This window comes from Magnolia sinica, chromosome 15, assembly GCF_029962835.1.
Source record: "Magnolia sinica isolate HGM2019 chromosome 15, MsV1, whole genome shotgun sequence".
In the NCBI taxonomy this organism is placed as follows: Eukaryota; Viridiplantae; Streptophyta; class Magnoliopsida; order Magnoliales; family Magnoliaceae; genus Magnolia; species Magnolia sinica.
In genome coordinates this window covers 4,349,804-4,369,764 of record NC_080587.1, presented here as the reverse complement: position 1 = coordinate 4,369,764, position 19,961 = coordinate 4,349,804, and the positions used below count along the sequence as shown (strand labels likewise).

General features: G+C 43.9%; 1 protein-coding gene across 1 annotated transcript in view; it reads right to left on the bottom strand.

Moving 5' to 3' along the window:
• Window positions 1–661: 661 nt before the first annotated feature.
• The window catches only part of LOC131227707 (protein DETOXIFICATION 21-like), a 101,559-nt gene continuing 82,259 nt past the window's right edge, over window positions 662–19,961 (bottom strand). Inside the window, exon 8 of the mRNA XM_058223510.1 lies at window positions 662–779. Within this exon, the coding sequence (XP_058079493.1) occupies window positions 675–779 (105 nt within the window). The 3' untranslated portion in view covers window positions 662–674. The remainder of the gene's footprint in view (window positions 780–19,961) is intronic.

Sequence of the window (19,961 nt, the reverse complement as noted above, 5' to 3'; positions counted from 1 at the left end):
CATCAGATTTTTGTGAGATTCCATCAGATCGATGGTCAAAAGTCTTGTTTAATTTCGTTTTTACCATAAATAGTAAGTTTTAGTTTGAGTATAACTTTTGATCCATTGAGTTGTAGGATGCCCAACAAGAAAAGGGCTTAGAAAAGTTAGGAGAATAATGTCGTTGGGCCAAATTAGACACTTACTATTTTTGGCCGAAAACTATGAAGTCTAGTAGAAATGGATGCCATCTATAAATACTTATAGGAAGTCACCCTTTTAGTTAGGGTATTTGAGTCTAAAACTCAGTCATGAGTTTGAGCTCATCATTTAAAGGGTTGTAATTACATTTTTTTTAATATCATCAATCAAATTATTTCGAATTTATTAGGAATTATTTATGCCTTTATCCCTCGTGATCCAGAGAGTTCCGTGGATTTGGAGTAGATATTCCCAGAGGAAGACAGTGATCAACCTCATCAAGTCCCTCCCTACATCAGGTTGGCTGGTGGGTAGGAGGAAGGTGGGCTCCCACGGTTGATTTGAAGATCCAATGGTTGACTACTTCTAACGACTATGATTTTTTGTGAAATGGGCACCGAGGAGGTCATTCAAAAAACAGAACATATAAAAAGATGAACATTCTCTTTGTATCGGAAATATCATTTATCAATCACGATTAGGAAAAGGGAACATCAATGAAATTGAATTACCTGTTTATCCCAGTCAGTTCTCCAGGTTAGGTAAGACAATACAACAGTCTGAACAGCTGTGCCGAACAACATTCCAATCCAAATTCCCTACAAAACAAATAACATAATTAAGAAAACTGACCTCCTAATGCCACATTTAGCAGTTTCTTCTAATGAGTCGTTTGGCGGCATGGATTTTGTGCCGTTTCTTGTAAGGAGACCTTTAGATAAAAATCTGACGATTTTCAATTCTCTCCAACTGTTATAATGGCTCTCTTATCTTTACTCTGAAGTGACCTTTTGGAAAGTTGATGTTGCCTAACATAGTCTCTGATTTCCACAGGACTGAACATCCAGACTACCAAACACAACTGATAAAATAAAATTTTAGTGATTGAAAATCTTGAATTTAGATTCTTGATAAGTTAAAATTGAAATCCAAGGCTTTAAACAACCAAAGAGAAGCTTTTAGGAAAAACGGACTATAATACTCAGACAAGGAATGAGTACAATTTGACACAATAGTTCGGGTATTTTTGTTTTTTGGACTTTTAGTATAATTCCCAAAACCCATGGAAAAAAAAAAGATCCTTGCGTGGAAGGAAAAGAGTTCTTTATTTCCCATACAACAATAAAGATCACCATTTTGTGATTTTGGGAAATTCAATGAAGAGTAAGGATGTGTTTAGTTGCAACGGATATCGTGATATTTCATTTCATGATATTTTGCAACAAAATAAGTTAATTAATTATGAAATATTATGGAATTTGACAATATTTGTTGCAACCAAACACAAACTAAAGTAGAACTTCCAAAATCACATTATTTTTCTCCAGCGCAAAAATGAGTCCAAGACAACATTAGAAATTGAATGCATCAATCATGATTTGTGTTTGCCACACAATTGGGTCTCCTTAAGTGAATCTGAGGTCAATTGTTAAGTAGGAATTGTTAGTAGAAGGTTCATCTGATGGCCTCCATGAGGATGGGGATGGCAAAAAAACTCCCAGATTGAAAGATCTGACCCTTATGATCAATGTCTACAAGTAGGTGGCAGACAAGGAAATGGCTGAAGATTGATTGCTAAGATCTTTCATTATGGATTATTTCCTAACATCCCCAATCAATTAAATTGATTACTGAATTGTGGGCCCCACATGTCTAGACCACATGCATTAGGATACTATACGTACCCTTATGCATCCAGGATAAATCTATTTCAAGAGCAGCACTGAATCATTGTTCCATATAATTGAACTCCTTCCCATTTTCTATGTTTGGATTTGCTGTAGTTTTAGTTTCAAAACATTGGAAAGAAGAACCAAAACAAAGTAGTTTTGTAATTCTTAATTTTGAAAGTTGAGTGCATGAATACTGTAAAATCAAAACAACATATCTTACTTTAACTTGAAAATTGATTGCATAACCGAGGACAACTCCGACAGGTATCCCGATCAAATAAAAGCATGTGAGGTTCACGTAAGCAACCACACTCTGCCAACCAGCACCAATGGCAACTCCTGCCCATGAAAATCGATACAAAATTTTTTAAGATGGTCAGTCTCCAAAGAAAAGAAAAGAAAAAATCAGTATCTCTGTTGACATTACTTCAATCAGTAAAGCCATAATTGTTAGATATGGGATTATGGGACCCACTTGTCGGCAACCACTAGTGGGTCCCACAAAGTAAATGCTTGGAACATTTCCAATTGTGAATTGTATCTCCAACCCTTTTCTTGAAATTCAAATGAGAGAGATCAAATCCAAACTCCTAATCCCCTCAATTCCGCCCTTTTACAAAGCAGAGGCATTCCCTCAATAATAAAGGCATTCAATACAAGAGATTCACTTCATATAGAATATTGGGAGAGATAAATAAGGGAATACCCATTGTCTATTAGGATGCATTTAGATGATCTAAACCATTGATCATGTCTGGACAAATCATCCAAACCGTAGTGCTAGAGGGTAGCTAAGATCCTTTCCACTCCTAAAGTAGTTATTGTGGGCCCATGCATTGAGGCCCTTGCAATAATCACTAATCACTGTATGAACAAGAGATGCTTGGTTGCACCAAATTTCATGATATTTTATGATTAATCAGTCTAATTTTGAGAAATTTTTTTTATGATATTTGGTACAACAAAACACATCCAAAGGCAATTCTCACAAGGCCACTCCACTTCATATTACTTCCTTGTAGTACATATGATGTAAAGTGGGTCGTGGACAATTTCATGGCCAAGATGGACCAGAGAAGGCCCGATCAGAGGCCAAAGTGATCCAGGCTGTCAGAACCTTAAAACAGGTATATCTTGCAAACCAAAATGAGTTATTTGACTTATCATATATGATTTTGGGGTAGGAGAAGCTACTTTAGCCAACCAACCCACTACGCTGGGTTGCCACGCCGAATTTGCGACGGTTCAAAATCCATTTTATTTCTGTTTTTAAGTTTTAGTTCGATCATACCTTTTGATTCTTTGAGCTTTAGTAGTTGTGTCCAACATAAAAAAGTCATAGAAAATTTTGGAGAACAACGTAGTTAAGCCAACTAGGACACTTCCTATTTTTGGCCGAAAACCAAGAAGTCTAGTGGAAATCATGACCCCAAATAAATAGTTAAGTTTACCATTTATAGTAAGTCACAATTTTAGGATGTTTGAGTTGTACTTTGATTCCAAAACTTCTTCCCAGGGTTCATATCACTATTTAAGGGATTGTAAACTTTATCAATCAATTTATTTTCAGATTTTATTAGAATTTATTTCTTTTTTTTATCTCTCTTCATGGATTCGATCGAGTAATTATCCCCTGAGTAAGATGGTGCTCGACCTCATCACACCCATCCCTGCGTCAACATATCAACATCGTTATGAGAGATTTCATGGCCAGTGTTATCGTGATTTGTACCATTGATCAGATGGCCTTGCTATGGATTGGCAATACCATTGATCTGAACGGCACTGATATGATGGGTCGCAGCCAAAACTAGCATTTATGTTACATACACTACACTACAAGAAAAGGAAATAAGAGACGGAAGCTCACCTGAGAGGACGGGTTGAACGCTGTTGAGTAGAATCGAGAAGGATAATAGAGGAGAAAGATCTGCAACTGCTCCTGAAACCTCTGGGCTGTCTGTAAATACATACGAGACGTTTCCACGGAAGATCATGAACATTGTAAAGAGAACCAATCCAATGACGAGCGAAGTAGCCACCGTAACAATAACTGAAAATTTTGCAGCTTTCGCATCGCCTCTTCCGAGCTCATTCGACACCCGTACGCTGTGATTCATTGAATGACATATAGAGAGATGGGTGGAGAAGTGATTGTATAAGAGTTATTTGATACTCAGTGTAACACTTGATATGATATGTTGGGACATTAGCACTTGATTTATATAATGGGTCTAATTATGGGAGGGGTCCCAAAATAACTCTCATATTAAAATATTTATACCCTTTGATTATTTAAAGGTTATGGAGATGTTTCAAATTCAAAGGAAAAGAGTCAAATGATCAGAGGGATAGAATATCTCAATCAAAGCTATTTTCTTTTATTTTTATATGTAGTGCGTCTAAGGTGAGACCCATTGCACAAATGGTTTTCATCATTGGAAGACGACCGCATATCCGAAGGTTAAAATTCTGATGTATCATATAGAAATACGCCGATATGTATTCTAGCTAGCAAATCATTTTGGTGCTGATGCAGGATACATGTGGTGAAGGGGTGCAGGTTATGGTCCACACAGAGAAATTTTAAGAACAACCAAAAGAAAAAAAAAATCAGAGAGAGAGAGAGAGAGAGAGAGAGAGAGAGAGAGAGAGAGAGAGAGAGAGAGATATGCAAGAAATATACCTTGCTGCAGCCAAGAAACCAAGAGATATCATCAATTCCCACCCATTGATGTTGAGGCTGTGTGAAGAAATATATGAATGAATTTTTGTAATCACAATCTTGAAATTGATTTAAAAAATAAAATCTTGAAATTGATTGGAATATGAAAAGAAAAGTAAAAAAAAAAAAAATCAAACAAAAACATGGATTGCTGATTCATCTGAGTCAACTCAGACTCAGTAGATTTTGATCCAGTTTGAACCCATGAGTCACCCTCCAAATGTTGTCTGACTCGAACAAGTGAACCCCCCAACTCGGGCAAGTTGAGAATGGTCTGAAGACCGAAAGAATCCGTTCGAGTCGATGAGTTTAAAAAAAACATGGAACATAGGGCATGATGAAAATGGTTTTTCAAGTACCAGATGGAGAGAGCATCTATAGCAACTTCAGCATCTTTCATGTGTCCTGTTAGTAGAATCAATACAGTGTTGTACCATAGCTCCAAGCTGTTGAAGACAAAAAATATCACAAGGTAAGGAAATTTTAGAAGCCATAGGTATAAGTGGGCCTAGATCAGGATCAAACGGTCCTGGGCTGAGCCCATCTTGTTTTTATCTGAGGCCCGAAAATCAATCTGAGCCTAGATGGTTAAAAGACTCGGCAATTCAGACCGACTCATCCAATCTCTAGTCGAGTGGAGACTTGGCCGAGTCGGGGCTGACTCGTTGAATCGAATTGGATGAGTCCGACCAAGTCCGAGTCGAGGCACACATGACTCGGCTGAAGGCCAGCCCAAATTTGATAGGATTAACTTGTTTTTGTGATTATTGTTGAGGAAAAATATGACAAGTTCGGAGACTGGTTATGGAATGGACCAACTCTATTGACACTGCCCGGGATTCCGAGGAAATAAGTCTGACTGAGGAAAAATAATCAGATGCCTCAAGGAGAGACTTAGATCGGATGGTGAGGAATGAACCTCGACCGAAACTTACAAAGTCATGAGCCTTAGGCAAAATACATAAGATGCATAAAGTTGACTCGGATAACGAGGCAGCAACGTCTAAAGGGACCGATTAAGGCCCAAAAGCTAGAAGTCTCCTGGCCGACTATAAAACCACCCTATATTAGGTCGGTTACAACGTTGGCTATCGGATTAAGAAAGGATATCGGTTATACATCGACTCTATTTCATTCGACAGAAGGCAAAAAGCCCCATCATTGTAGCCAGCCGAGACTCGTTTATTACCAAGGTCGGTTAAGGCCGAGCCGAGCAAGCAAGAGACGGTGTAAACGTAAATACCATCCCGAAAATCTTGTGAAAAGGATTCTCAACCCCGAAGATCTCGGGATCGGGCAGAATCCATAAACAGATTACAACAAAATCAAATCTCCGAGATATTCGGAAGAGAATCTTTGCACGACGGAACCCTCCCATTCCTATAAAAACAGAAAATCCCTATGATGAAAGGTACAGAGAAAACTCCCTCAAAAACCCTTCTCTTACACAGTCCCAGCGCTGACTTTAGCATCGGAGGTTCCCTAGCTTGAGCCAGGGTCTCCCTTGTCTCCTTCTTGTATAGGTGGTAGGGCGTGAGAAGAGGACGCAATAGTTTTTTGCATCAACAGATTGGCGCCATTTGTGGGAAGTGATACGAAAAGTCATTTTCTAGGCTCTATCCAAAAGCTTCAAATGAGTTTTAATGGTGAGAACTAGAAGGACTGTTCAAGATGAACCAAATGAGGTCGCTGTCACTAGACCGCCTGCAACCGAAGGACCATCGGGTACGAACAGAACCTAAGGAGCTCAGAATCAACCCGACAATCACCAGGGTTCCGCTGCTCATCCGGCAACCTCTGTCGTAACTAGGAATACTCAGCAGAATCGACGCAATGGACGGTTGGACAAGGAGGTTCAGGAACTCAGATCTGATATAAACGTCATGAAGCAAATGTTAGAACAAATTCATCGCCAGCAACTCCCGTTACCACTGCGTATAGAAGGTCGGGCGACAAACGCTCCACAGCAATTCGCCGACCCCCAGCCTGACAGCAAAGTCGGCATCATAGCCCGTCTGAGCCAGTACCCACTCATTCCGTGACTGCCTCGCTGCCTGACAATGATCTTCGACATGAAATAGACTGAAGAAGACGCAACAGGCCTCCGGTTGAGGGGACTGCAGAAAGCGACGAGCCCTAGAAAGCCTACCTCCAGGACTTCAGGAGGGAAGTACGAGAAGAGATTGTAAACATGAAATAAGGTTGCGATGCACACCAGACGAGGCCTGAGGCAAAAGCATCTCCGTTCACAGAACAAATAATGCAAGCTCAGCTGCCCAAACAATTCCGTCTCTAGCAGATTACACCCTTCACCGGCAAGACTGATCCGACCGAGCACATTGAATCCTTCAGAACATATATGGAACTGCATGACGCCTCAGATGCCGTGATGTGCCGAGCCTTCTCTCTTACTATGACCGACGTAGCTCGACTTTGATTCAAACAATTAAAATCAAAGTCCATCAGCTCATTCACGAAACTCAGCAACGCTTTCTTCACTAATTTCATTGGTGGGAAAAAGAAACCGAAACTGCCCGCGCATTTGAACAATATAGTTCAGAAGGAGGGAGAACTACTAAAAGATTATATTAAGCATTTCAACTTTGAGTCGCTCCAAGTCCAAAAGCATTCAGACGAAACAACCCTTAACTCGAACATGCAAGGCGTTAGGGACAAACCGTTCCTAGCGTCCCTGGATAAAAATCCACCCCTGACTCTGGCTAAATTCATGGCCCAGTTAGATATGTATGCGGATGCCGAGGAAACTTGGATCATGCGCGAAGTGGCCCAGAACGCAAAAATCCAGACCAAGAGTCAGTGAAAAAAAAAGTTGACTCGGCTGGTGGAAAGAAGCGTAAGGAAGATCGGGCACGTGATAAGCATAGGTCGGGTAAGCGACCCGATCACAAATTTTCAACATACACTCCACTCAACAAACCACAGGAGCAGGTGTTGTTGAAAATTAAGGGTGAAGGATTCGTAAATTAGCCAAATAAACTTCGAAGCAATCCGAACCGATGGAGTAAGGACAAATATTGCCATTACCATCGTGATCATGGCCACAATACAAGTGATTATTATCATTTAAAAGAAGAAATCGAGAGGCTCATCCGAGAAGGCCGACTCAGAGAGCATGTTGAGAGGACCGAGACAACAGACGAACATTAGGGTGATAACCAACCCACTGAGGAAATCCGAACAATTATAGGTGGTCCCCGAGGTGGGGGCGACTCAAACAATGCTCGAAAAAATCATACCAGGAACATCAGTCAACCTGAGTCTGAAATCCTGATCCTATCTCGGCCCCCGAAGGAGAAGAAAAGAGAGAGATATTGCATATCCTTCATCGATGAAGATGCCCGAGGCATCTATTATCCACACGATGATGCATTGGTCATCACGCTGACTATAGCCAACCAAAAGGTACCGCATTCTCGTCGATACAGGGTCATCTGCAGATGTATTGTTCACTCAAGCATTCTACAAAATGAAAATTGAACGATCAGCTTTGCGGCCAGTTCACACCCCATTGATCTGCTTCTCGGGAGACGAACACTCCCTGAAGGAGTCATTTTATTGCCTCTCACTGCGGGGAACCCTCCCTATCAAGCAACAGTAATGGTCGACTTTCTGATAGTCGATCAACCATCAGTTTATAATGCGATACTCGGCCTACCCTCTCTGTGTCTTCTCCAAGCTGTGGTGTCAACTTACCACCTTTTCATGAAATTTTCGACTGAGTAGGGAGTAGGAATCTTTAAAGGCGACCAACAGGACGCAAGACGCTGCTATGCCACGGCCGTGAAAGCTCCAGCTGAGGTATCCACGATTGAATCATTGAACCCTCGTACCGAGACCCATGAATGAGGACAACCGGTAGAGGACCTTATCTTGGTGCCTTTGGTCGAGATAGACGAGTCCAAAATAGTACAGATTGACTCGTCTCTGCAGTCTCTCCCGAAAGATAAGTTGATAGTTTTATTCCAACGATATGCTGATGTATTTGCATAGAGCCATGAAGACATATTAGGAATTAATCCTTCGGTGATGACTCACTGACTCAACATTGATCCAACCTACCAGCCGATCCGACAGAAGCGACGTCCCCTCGGCCCTGAAAGGTACGCTATCATTGAAGAAGAAGTCAGCAAGCTCCTCAAGGCCAAATTTATAGAGTAGATATACTATCCGGAATGGATAGCTAATGTCGTACTTGTGAAAAAAGCCAATGGAAAGTGGCGAGCCTGTATTGATTATGTCGATCTAAACAAAGCCTGTCCAAAAGATAGCTTCCCTCTTCTGAGAATCGATCAGCTGGTAGATAGCACGGCGGGGTATGAACTCCTTAGCTTTATAGATACTTATTTTGGATACAATCAAATTATAATGCATCAATCGGATGAATCTAAGAGTACCTTTGTCACTAACAAAGGACTTTTTTGTTACCGTGTGATGCCATTTGGTTTAAAGAATGCTGGAGCGACCTATCAGCGAATAGTGAACAAAATGTTCACTCGGCAGATCAGCCGAATCGTAGAAGTATATATTGATGACATGCTTGTTAAGAGTATACATGCGGCCGATCATATAGCCGACCTGAAGAGATATTTTTAATCCTTCATGAGTTCCAAATGAAGTTGAATCCGAGCAAGTGTCCTTTTGTGTAAGCTCGGGAAAGTTCCTCAGATTCCTTGTCAGTCAATGAGAGATCGATGCGAACCCAGAGAAAATCAAAGCACTGCTCAACATGGAGTCCCTGAGAGCGATTAAAGACATACAAAGGCTGACCGGACGGGTAGCCGCACTCAACCGTTTCCTCTCCCGAGCTACCAACAAATGCCTCCCATTCTTCAAACAGTTGAAAGGACGGTAAACGTTAGATTGGACGGAAGAGTGCGAAGCAGCGTTCCAGCAATTGAAGTCTTATCTTGGATCCCCGCCTCTCTTGTCAAAACTCGAGTCAGGAGAAACTTTGCTACTATACCTGGTCGTATCCGACGCAGTTGTTAGCTCGACTTTGATACTTGAACACGAAGGAAAGCAACTGCCGGTCTATTACGTCAGCAAAGCATTGTTACCGGTAGAGACAAGATACCCGCCTTTGGAGAAGGTGGCCCTAGTCTTAGTCGTCTCCTCGCGACGACTTCGGCCATACTTTCAAGCTCACACGATCACCGTTATGACTGACCTCCCACTCCGCCAAATCATTTAGAAACCAAAAGCATCCGGCCGATTAACAAAGTGGGCGATCGAGCTCAGTAAATTCGACATTCAATACAAGCCGAGAGTAGCTATTAAGGGACAGGCTGTAGCCGACTTCATAGCCGAAGTGACACCATTGGTCAATCTACCTACCGAGCTTGGAGATGAATCAATTAATCAATCAATGACAACTTCTCCCGAGTCCTCGCCCGACCCAAACCCTTAGAAGCTGTATGTAGATGACTCTTTCAACTCTAAAGCAAGCGGGGCATGAGTCGTCTTAGAAATTCCTGATCAAGCCTACATGCAGTATGCCTTAAGACTTGGATTTCAAGCATTGAATAATACAGCAGAATATAAAACCTTATTGCTTGACCTCCGACTCGCAGCCAGTCTGGGCGTGACTTATCTCAACGTCTTCAGCGATTTCCAATTGGTCATCAATTAGGTCACTAGTGTGTATTAGACACGAAAAGAGCAGCTAAAATCGTATATGAAGAAAGCCAAAGAGTTGATTGAAGGCTTTCATTTATAAATTGTCACTCGGATACCTCGAATAGAAAATACTAAAGCTGACCTATTGACAAAACTTGCTTCTGACGACGAGGACGACATACCCAGGTCCGTCCCGATCGAGTACGTTACTAAACCAAGTATCGATGATTTAGTTAGCTTGACCGTACATACAATCGATCTGGAACCTACATGGTTCGACCCGATCGTCCGATATCTCGGTAGTGGAGAGTTGACCGAGGATTGCGCTGAGGCCCAACGACTGAAGATCCGAGCCTCTCGTTATACCATACTGAATTGAGTATTGTTTAAAAAAAGATTTTTCGCTCCCTTACTACGATGCCTAAATCCCAATGAGGCTGATTATGCATTGCAGGAGATCCATGAGGGTATTTGCCAAAACCACTTAGGAGAACGATCACTTGCACATAAGGTCCTACGTCAAAGATATGATTGGTCGACCATTCAGCACGACGCGCACAAACTCGTCCAGAGTTGCAATAGATGCCAACGATTTGCGGCCGTTTCGAGACAACCTCCCAAAGTATTGACTCCCATGGCCGATCCTTGGCCATTCGCGCAGTGGGAAATCGACATCATCAGACTGCTCCCTTTGTGGAAAGGACAGGCCAAGTTTGTCGTCGTTGCAGAGACTACTTCACAAAATGGGTCGAAGCCGAGCCATTGGCTAGGATAGCAGAACAAAAGATCACAGACTTTTTCTGAAAAAACATCATCTGTCGATTCGGAACACCTCGGACTATTATATCGGACAACGGAAAGCAGTTCGATAACAGGTAGTACCGAGAAATGTGCAATAATCTCGGGATCTGAAATGTTTACTCATAGCCCCATCACCCTCAGACAAACGGACAGGTTGGGGCAGTCAACAAAATCGTTAAACAACATCTTCGAACCAAGCTCGATCGAGCCAAAGGAGCATGGGCTGAAGAACTCCCGAAGATACTATGGGCATATCGAACCACTGCTCGAATCGCCACGGGAGAAACTCCTTTTTCTCTTACGTATGGATTGGAAGCTGTCACCCTGGTCGAGATAGGATTGCCTTCAGCTCGAGTCAGCTCATTTAATGAAAGAGATAATGAAGAACTCTTGGCTCTCGGACTCGACCTTGTGGAGGAACAGAGGGAAAGATCTCGGCTGCGAATGATAGCTCGGCAACGGCAAGTAGCTCGGTTCTATAATGCCCGAGTCAAGGTCAGACATTTTCGAGTCGGGGACATGGTCCTCCGAAAAATATTCTTAAACACCAAAGAAGTTGGCGCGGGCACATTGGGACCCAATTGGGAAGAGCCCTATATCATCTCAAGCACCATCCGACCTGGGATGTATCGATTGGAAGACCTAACGGGGCAATTGCTACCTCATCCTTGGAATGCCGAGCATCTGAAAATCTACTACTCTTAGATCGACCGATTGTAGCGTTTGAGAAGACTAAAAAAAGTGAAGAATGAAAAACATATAAATTGAGTTGAGTGAATAAACCAAATATATTCATTCATCAGTGTAAGTGTTGCGTCGGATTATATTTGACCATACTTCGACAGTACATAGAAGGAATAACAGAAATAAAGGCAAAAACAGTTGGCCGCGACATGTAAAATTTCTCTCAGTTGCAGATGCTCTCGAGCCCACCTTAAAGCTTTGTGTGCTTAAAGTGCTTGAAACTTGGTATACTTGAAGTGCTTGACATCATACTAATCCCAAGGTTCATCAGGAGCTAACACAGGAGGTGGCTCGGATTCAACTACTGCTGCCACTTGGAGCGACCTCTAGTGCCTCCTCAGGAGCAGCCTCAGGCTCGACCTCGATATCAGACGTAGCATCGGCAGACTCGACAACCTCACCCTTCGGACCTTCAGATCTACCGGCATTGTCATCGAATCCTAAGAGATCAAGGTCGGGAAATGATTCCTTCATCACTCGGATACATTGGGCGTACCCTTTTTGATACAAGCGATTCCTCTCGTCCGAAAACTCTCGGGACTCAAGAAAAGCCTTTATGACTTGATCCTTGGCCTGGTCTTTGGCCTGCTCAATGGCTGCCCCGACCTCAGTTTTGACCCGAGTCAGCCTCTCATCGCAAGAGGCATGAACCTGACGGAGTCGCTGACTCTCCTCCTGAGCCTCTTTCAACAACAAGGCTACATGGGCACACTCGGCCTTCGCATCATCAGCAGCCTTCCTGGCAAGCCCCAAGTTGCCCGATAGCAAGCCAACCCGAGCCATGGCAGCTTCGAGCTGTGCCTCCAATTCCGCAACCCCCTTCTCAGCGTCGGCAAGATTCGAGCTACCCTTAAGCACACAAGGGGCGAACTGCAAAAGAAAAACTTGGGGTTAGAACTAAGTTACCAAAACAAGGGCAAGGCTCAAGGCAAAGCACGGGATTAAAGACATTACCTCGAGTAGCACCTTTGCCGCATGAGCGAGAGTCCGCCTCGAGGGAGAGGAGAAGAGGCCGCAAAGTCTTTCTTACCCCCATGAGAGATGGCCCAAGGGACCATGTCCGACACAGCCCGCTGGAAGAGCGAAGATTCCTATTGAGTCATCTCCCCTTCAGAGGTCTCCCCTCTCTGCTCCTCTCTCTGCTTCAAGACCACCTTGGCAACAGGTCCTGGCTCAGGAGCCATTTAGGCCTTGGCAGCTATCGCGTCCACCACCTCCGCCTTTTCTTTTGGGTCGGAGAGCACGACCACAGTCAGGATGACCCGGGCAGCTGGTCCCTTGGCCTTTGGAGCCGCCTTCGGCTTCTTCGAAGGCCAAGTCTCTGATAGAATCACCGACCTCGAAAGGGCCTTCATTTTGGAAGCAGGTTTTAGAAAGGGCCAAGCCTCAGCTATCTCTGCATCAGTAGAAGCACGAAATTAGATAATTCATGGAAATGCATTAAGACTACAGAAAGTACCTGTCACGATTGAGTCTAAACCCGAGAGAAGAAGACGTTTCGGCTGAAGAAGAATCTTCCAAAACCGATCCTCGAGACTTAGCGTCTTCAAATCCTTGATCCGAGCTAGAGCGCCGGCTTCTAGCTTCGACCTTTTCTTGGGGATAGCTACAAGACACATTCAATCAGACTCGAAAGTATCATAACGAAGAAAGACAAAAAGAACATGACGAGTCACCTGCTTTAGAGAACACCTGAGGAACGCGAGGCTCGAAGAGCCCTGGCTCAGCAGTCTCCCAGTGACCACATGCCCAGAGCCATCTCTCTCTCCAATGCTTGTTGGAGGTAGGAGGGTCGGTTATCAAAGGACCGTCCTTATTCCGCCAAGCGCATAAAAATTACTAGCCGGGCTGTTGAGGGTTTGGCCGTACTTGATACAGGAAGAGAAACTCATCGATAGTCAGTGGAGGCTGCTCTGTCTCAGCCCACAACACTGAGCACCCGAACAAATTCCTCCACCCGTTTGGAACTATCTACCCAGGAACGATTTGGAGTCGGGAAAAAAAATCTTGAGCAATGGGTTGAAGGGGCAGACGCAAGCCGCACTGCAAAGCGACTTGAAAAATCGTGACCATCCCAACAGGAGGATGGTCGGGTAATTCACTTGGCAGAGGAAGATGAAGGATGACCGAGTCCGGGACATGATACCAGACTCAGATCCTGTCTAAGTCCGCCTCAGTTAAGACTGAAGGGACCGGACCCCTTTGCTCTTCTCCAGCCTGCCCTTCCTTGGCGACCTCCCCTTCCTTGGCAGCCGATTCAACAGCCTGTGCCGACCTCCTAGTGGGAACCGACCCAGTGGTTCCCTCAATCTCCTCATCCTCCTCCTCCTCCATGTCATTTCCAGGAGGATTGAGTCTTTTAGAGGCAGTCACCAGCGACATACCTCCATGAGAGGGACCTGCCGAAGTAGGACGCTAAAGTCCTAGATACTCTCTCAGAGAACTGGAAACTTCATTGGCACCGATCGCCATCTTCGCCAGCAGCGAGGGGGATTCCGAGATATTCCAAAAATGTCTCGCTTCGCCCTCATCACCGGAGGCTCCCTCTCGGGGGCTCTGAGAACCTCGCATTACTGTGCAAATTAAAAATGAAGGGGAGGGAGAGAGTTGAAACTTATTGGAGAGGCAAAAAGTATGCGAACGTGGATGCAAAACAGGGAGAGTTGCTCGATGATCGCGCCGAGGCCCGACAACGGCGGAGAAAATGGGAACAAGGAAAACAGGATTGGGAGATGAGAGAGCAGGCACGCGAAAATGAGGAAAGGGCGTCTCGCTCCTCCTTTTATAGCCGTGCCACGTGGCAGAGGTATTTAAGGAGGAGTCGAATCGACAACTGTTTCGACTCCCCCGCCTGACACGTGACGCATGCCGACTGACGAAAGAACCATCCCCACCACGCGTTAACACTTATAAGCCAGAAAGGCGCTCTGACGATTGCCCATAAGTGCGGCCTCGAGTAATGAATCGACGCCTGTTGAGGATGATGCAAGAAGCATTAAATGTTCCATCATAACATCGGTCTCCGGTTCGAGCCGACCCAAAATTTTACTCCTTAGCGTTTATGCAATCAACACAAGGAGTAAGGGGGCTTACTGTTGGGGAAAAATATGACAAGTCCAGAGACTTGGTTATAGAATGGACCAACTCTATTGACACTACCCAGGATTCCGAGGCAATAAGTCCGACCGGGGCAAAAGAATCAAATGCCTCAAGGAGAGACTTAGCTCGGATGGTGAGGAATGAACCTCGACCGAGACTTACAAAGTCATGAGCCTTAGGCAAAATACATAAGACACATAAAGTTGACTCGGATAATGAGGCAGCAATGTCTAAAGGGACCGATTAAGGCCCGAACGCTAGAAGTTTCCTGATCGACCATAAAACCGCCCCATATTAGGTCGGTTACAACGTTGGCTATCAGATTAAGAAAGGATATCGGTTATAGACCGACTCTATTTCATCTGACAGAAGGCAAAAAGCCCCATCCTTACAGCTAGTCGAGACTCGTTTATTATCAGGGTCGGTTAAGGTCGAGCAGAGTAAGGAAGAGATGGTGTAAACATAAATACCATCTTGAAAATCTTATGAAAAGGATTCCCGACCCCGAAGATCTCAGGATCGGGTAGAATCTATAAACAGATTACAACAAAATCAAATCTCCGAGATAGTTGGAAGAAAATGCCTGCACGACGGGACCCTCCCATTCCTATAAAAACAGAAAATCCCTACGATGAATGGTACGCAGAAAACTCTCTAAAAAACCCTTCTCTTGCACAGTCCTAGCGCTGACTTTAGCATCGGAGGTTCCCCGGCTTGAGCCAGGGTCTCTCTTGTCTCCTTCTTGTGCAGGTGGTAGGACGTGGGAAGAGGACACAATAGTTTTTTGCATCAACAATTATCAAGGGCCGATGACCGGGCCCGCCTAACTAGACCCGACGAGTTATGGGCCCTTGAACTGCGGCTCAATTAGTAATTATGTTAGACCCTGACCAACTGACGGGACTAGGAGTTTGAGCCCGAACTCACAATCCAACCCGATCCATTGGCGCCCTTAACCAGAAGCCTGCATTCCATTATGGCTACTCACACGATTTACACATGGAGAGTACAACATTAGCAACCGTGTGGGAGATCAAGGCCGTCAATCCGGCGGGCACTACCGTGCATGTGCCACTGTCCCATGGACTAGAACTTAGGCCGGTTTGATCATGGAAATGTGAACCTTCCAAGTGGAGGTTCCTTTCAATGTTCATTTCATCGTACAGGCATGCTGATGCTGATGGACAGCGAGTCATGAAAACTTTCATGGCCAAGATGGACCAAAGAAGGCCTGATCAGAGACAGAAGTGATCAGAATTGTCATAATACTAATGCAGGCATATATTGCGAAATCAAATGAGTTATTGTACGTACAATATATGATTGTGGTTGTAGGATGGATATATATATATGTGTGTGTGTGTGTGTGTGTGGGAAATGGTTCTATGAGGTCAACCTCTCATGGGAACTTTCTATGAGGTCGAGCTGTGTGGGCCCCACCATGATGTGTGTTGAATATCTATCCCATTAGCCAGATGCACCATTCCATGGTGGACCGAAGGCTTAAAAATCAAGTCAATCCATGACTTGGGTGAGCTACACCACATACGGCAGTTGATAGGGATTACCCTCCCATTAAAACATTCATAATCATTTATTGGGCCCACTGAGATGTGTTTCACAAATCCAGCCCATCCATTGTGTGTGTCCCACTTGGATGAGTGGTCAGACTAAGTTTCAGCCGCATCCAAAACTCAAGTGGGCTCCACCAAGTGATTTTATATATTTGAGTCATGTCTTCACATGATTTTAGATGGTATGGCCCACCCGAGTTCCAAAGAAAGGTGAATTTTGGGGTATCCAATAACCTAAAGGAGACCTATCAAATGCATGGTGTTGATGTTCAACACACATCACGGTATGGCCCACACAGCTCGACCTCATGGGAAGTTCCCATGAGGTCGGCCTCATAGAACCATTTCCATATATATATATATATATATATATATATATGCGTACGGAGGAAATTCTGTGGGGCCCACCGTCATTCATGCATTGTATCAACTCCGTCCATCTGTTTTATAATATAAATTTACGGCTTTAACCCTAAGATTAAGCATATACAAAGATCGTGTGGACCACACCACCGGGAACAATGTGAATTTAAGTCTACCATTGAAAAGTTCTTTGGCCGGGGGGGGTGGGGCGCGCAAAAGTTTTATATCAAACGAACATAGCTGGGGGCCTTGGAAAGGTTTTAACAGTGGAAATTAATACTTCCACTGTTTCTTGTGGTACGGTCTAATTGAGCTTCCGATGTACTTCAATTTTGGGCCCAAACCCTAAAATAATCTGGAAAAACGGATGGATAAACTACGTGAATTTACAGTGGGCCTAACAGTGGGCCTAACAGAGTTTACTCAGTACGATAACAATCTGATTTCAGTTGGGTATGCCGAATTTGTGAGATTCCATCACATTGACCGTCGAAAGTTTATTTTAATTTTGTTTTTATTATTTATAATAAATTTTAGTTCGATCACAACTCTTGATATTTTTTGAGTTTTAAGAGTCGTGCCCAACATGAAAGGGCTTAAAATTTGTAGGAGAATAACCTAGTTGGGCTAAATTACACACTATTTTTGGGAGTCGTGACCAACATGAAAAGGCTAATTTTTTTTTTAGGAGAATAACATGGTTAAGCTAAATTACACGCTGACTATTTTTGGCCGACAACTATGAAATTTGATAATAAGTCATGTTTTTTAAGGAGCTTGATTTTGAAACTTCTTCAAAAGTTTAATATAACTATTTATTGTAAATTCATTTTTATCATTAATAAATTAAAATTTAAATTTCTTAAAATTCATTTCTATTTTTCCGATATCTGTGAGGAGAGTAGAGAGAAACTCCATGTACGGAGAGTAATAATCCTTTGAGAAAGACGGTGCTCGATCTCATCACATCGGGAACGGATTGGCTACTCCCCTGCCACCAGCCCGTGGCTGGTAGTCGGTGTGCTCTGTGGGCCCCACCATGAAGTATGTGCTTCATCCATTCCGTTCATCCATTTTTACAGATCATTTTAGGTTTGATCCCAAAAATGATGGGAATATAAATCTCAGGTGGACCATGCCACAGGAAAACAAAAGTGATTAGATCTACACCAATAAAATCCTCCTAAGGCCCACTGTACTGTTTATTTGACATCCAATCTGTTGATTAGGTCATACAGACTCAGATGAAGGGAAAAAACAAATATCAGCTTGATCCAAAACTTTTATGGCCCCCAAAAAGTTTTTAATGGTCGAAGTTCATTCAACACTGTTTCCTGTAATGTGTTCCAATTGAGATTGTAATATACCTCAGTTTTTGTCTCATACCATAAATGATCTGCAAAAATAGATGGACGTCATGGATGAAATACATACATCATGGTGGGGTCCACAGAGCACCGACTACCAGCCATTGGCTGGTGGCAGGGGAGTAGCCAATCCGTTTCCCATCACATCCATCCTACGTCACAGATAATCGGGCTGGGTTCATTTTAGGCAACATGCATATGATGTGGGGCCCACCTGATGAACGATCCGGATCCTACATCCAGAGAGAGCTTACCATACATATGAAGTATGCCTTACCAGAGCATTGCGCCCGAGGAGAAAGAAAGCTTGACAACAGGCCACAGATCCTTAAAGGCCAGCATCGAAAACCCTTTCCAAGTGTCAGGACACCCACCGCAGAAGACGAACCCTATCTGACCGATGACTGGTATCCAATTCGCCAGAATCATCGACCCCATGACGCCTGCAACGCCCCACCCCAGCTTCATTGCCATGACCCACGACAGGAGGACGTGAAGGCCGCCAGATAAGAGATGATGATGTTCTTGCTCTGGGCCTGGAGATATATCTGGAGTGTGTATGAGAAGACGAAGGAGAAGATGACTGGGATGAACCAGAGAGAGATTTTTCCCGCCATGGATGCGATGTCGTCGTCCTGGCCCAGTAGACGAAGGATCGGGGCCGTGAAGATGAAGATCGGGAGGAGGATGATGGCAGCCATGGTGAGGACGATCCATGACCGTTGGAGGTAGATGCTGAGCATGTGGTATTGTTTAGCACCGTACGCCTGACCGCAGAGCGTTTCGAGGGCGCTTGCCATACCCAGCTGCCATTGAAGGAAGGAAAAGGTTAGGTTGACGGGAATGCCCTTGTGTTGTGAGGAGCATGCAGACCATGCAACGTGCTTGGAGAGATGGTGTAGGGGTATTTTTGTCAATGAAGAAAGAATAACCTGCTCGTAACCGCACCGCAACTTGTGGTACGTGCCATCCTTCCCGCCAGGTTGCCACTGGTGCGGGAAATCCGTAAGATGAAAACGGTGGGCCTCACCATGATGATGGACGCGGAATGCGTCCTATCCCCCGCCCGTCTCCTGCTGGGAACGGGCAGGAGCTTTGAGTAGCCATCGTGATGTATGGATCTTATCCACACTGTTCATTCATTTTATTCGTATCATATAAGCCCAAAACTGAGTAGATCCAAGACAGATGTGGACTACACAATGGGAATTAAACTCTTACCGTTGAGAACTTCTCGGGTGCTACAGAAGTTTTGGATGGAGCTGATATTTGCATTTTCTCTTCATCCAGATCTACGTAACTTTATGAACAGGTTGGATGGAAAATAAACATCACGGTGGGCCCTAGAAAAGTTTCAACGGTGAGAATCATTATCACCGCTGCTTGCTGTGGTGTGGTTCACTTGAGCCTTATATCTACATAAGATTTTGTCATATCTCTTAAAATGATACAGAAAAATGGATGGACGGTGTGGATAAAAACCATACATCTCGGTGGCCACTCAAAGACGCAATCTGCGTTGGTTGTTCTCACTCAAAATACAGGTAGGCTCCCCACCTATCCAGTGGATCAAACTGATTTTCGGGAATGATGGGCCCACCGTACGGGATTCCAACACGAGTGGCATATTATCAGGAAAGATGGCACGCTGAAGGCAAACGACAGTATACATAAAAAACGATAGTGGAGATGGGACCCACTCATAGTTAGATCACACCCGTACATTGAATCAGACCCCGTACATCATCACTTTGTCTATTGTATATAAGGTCATTTTTACCAGGATGAAGTGAAAACG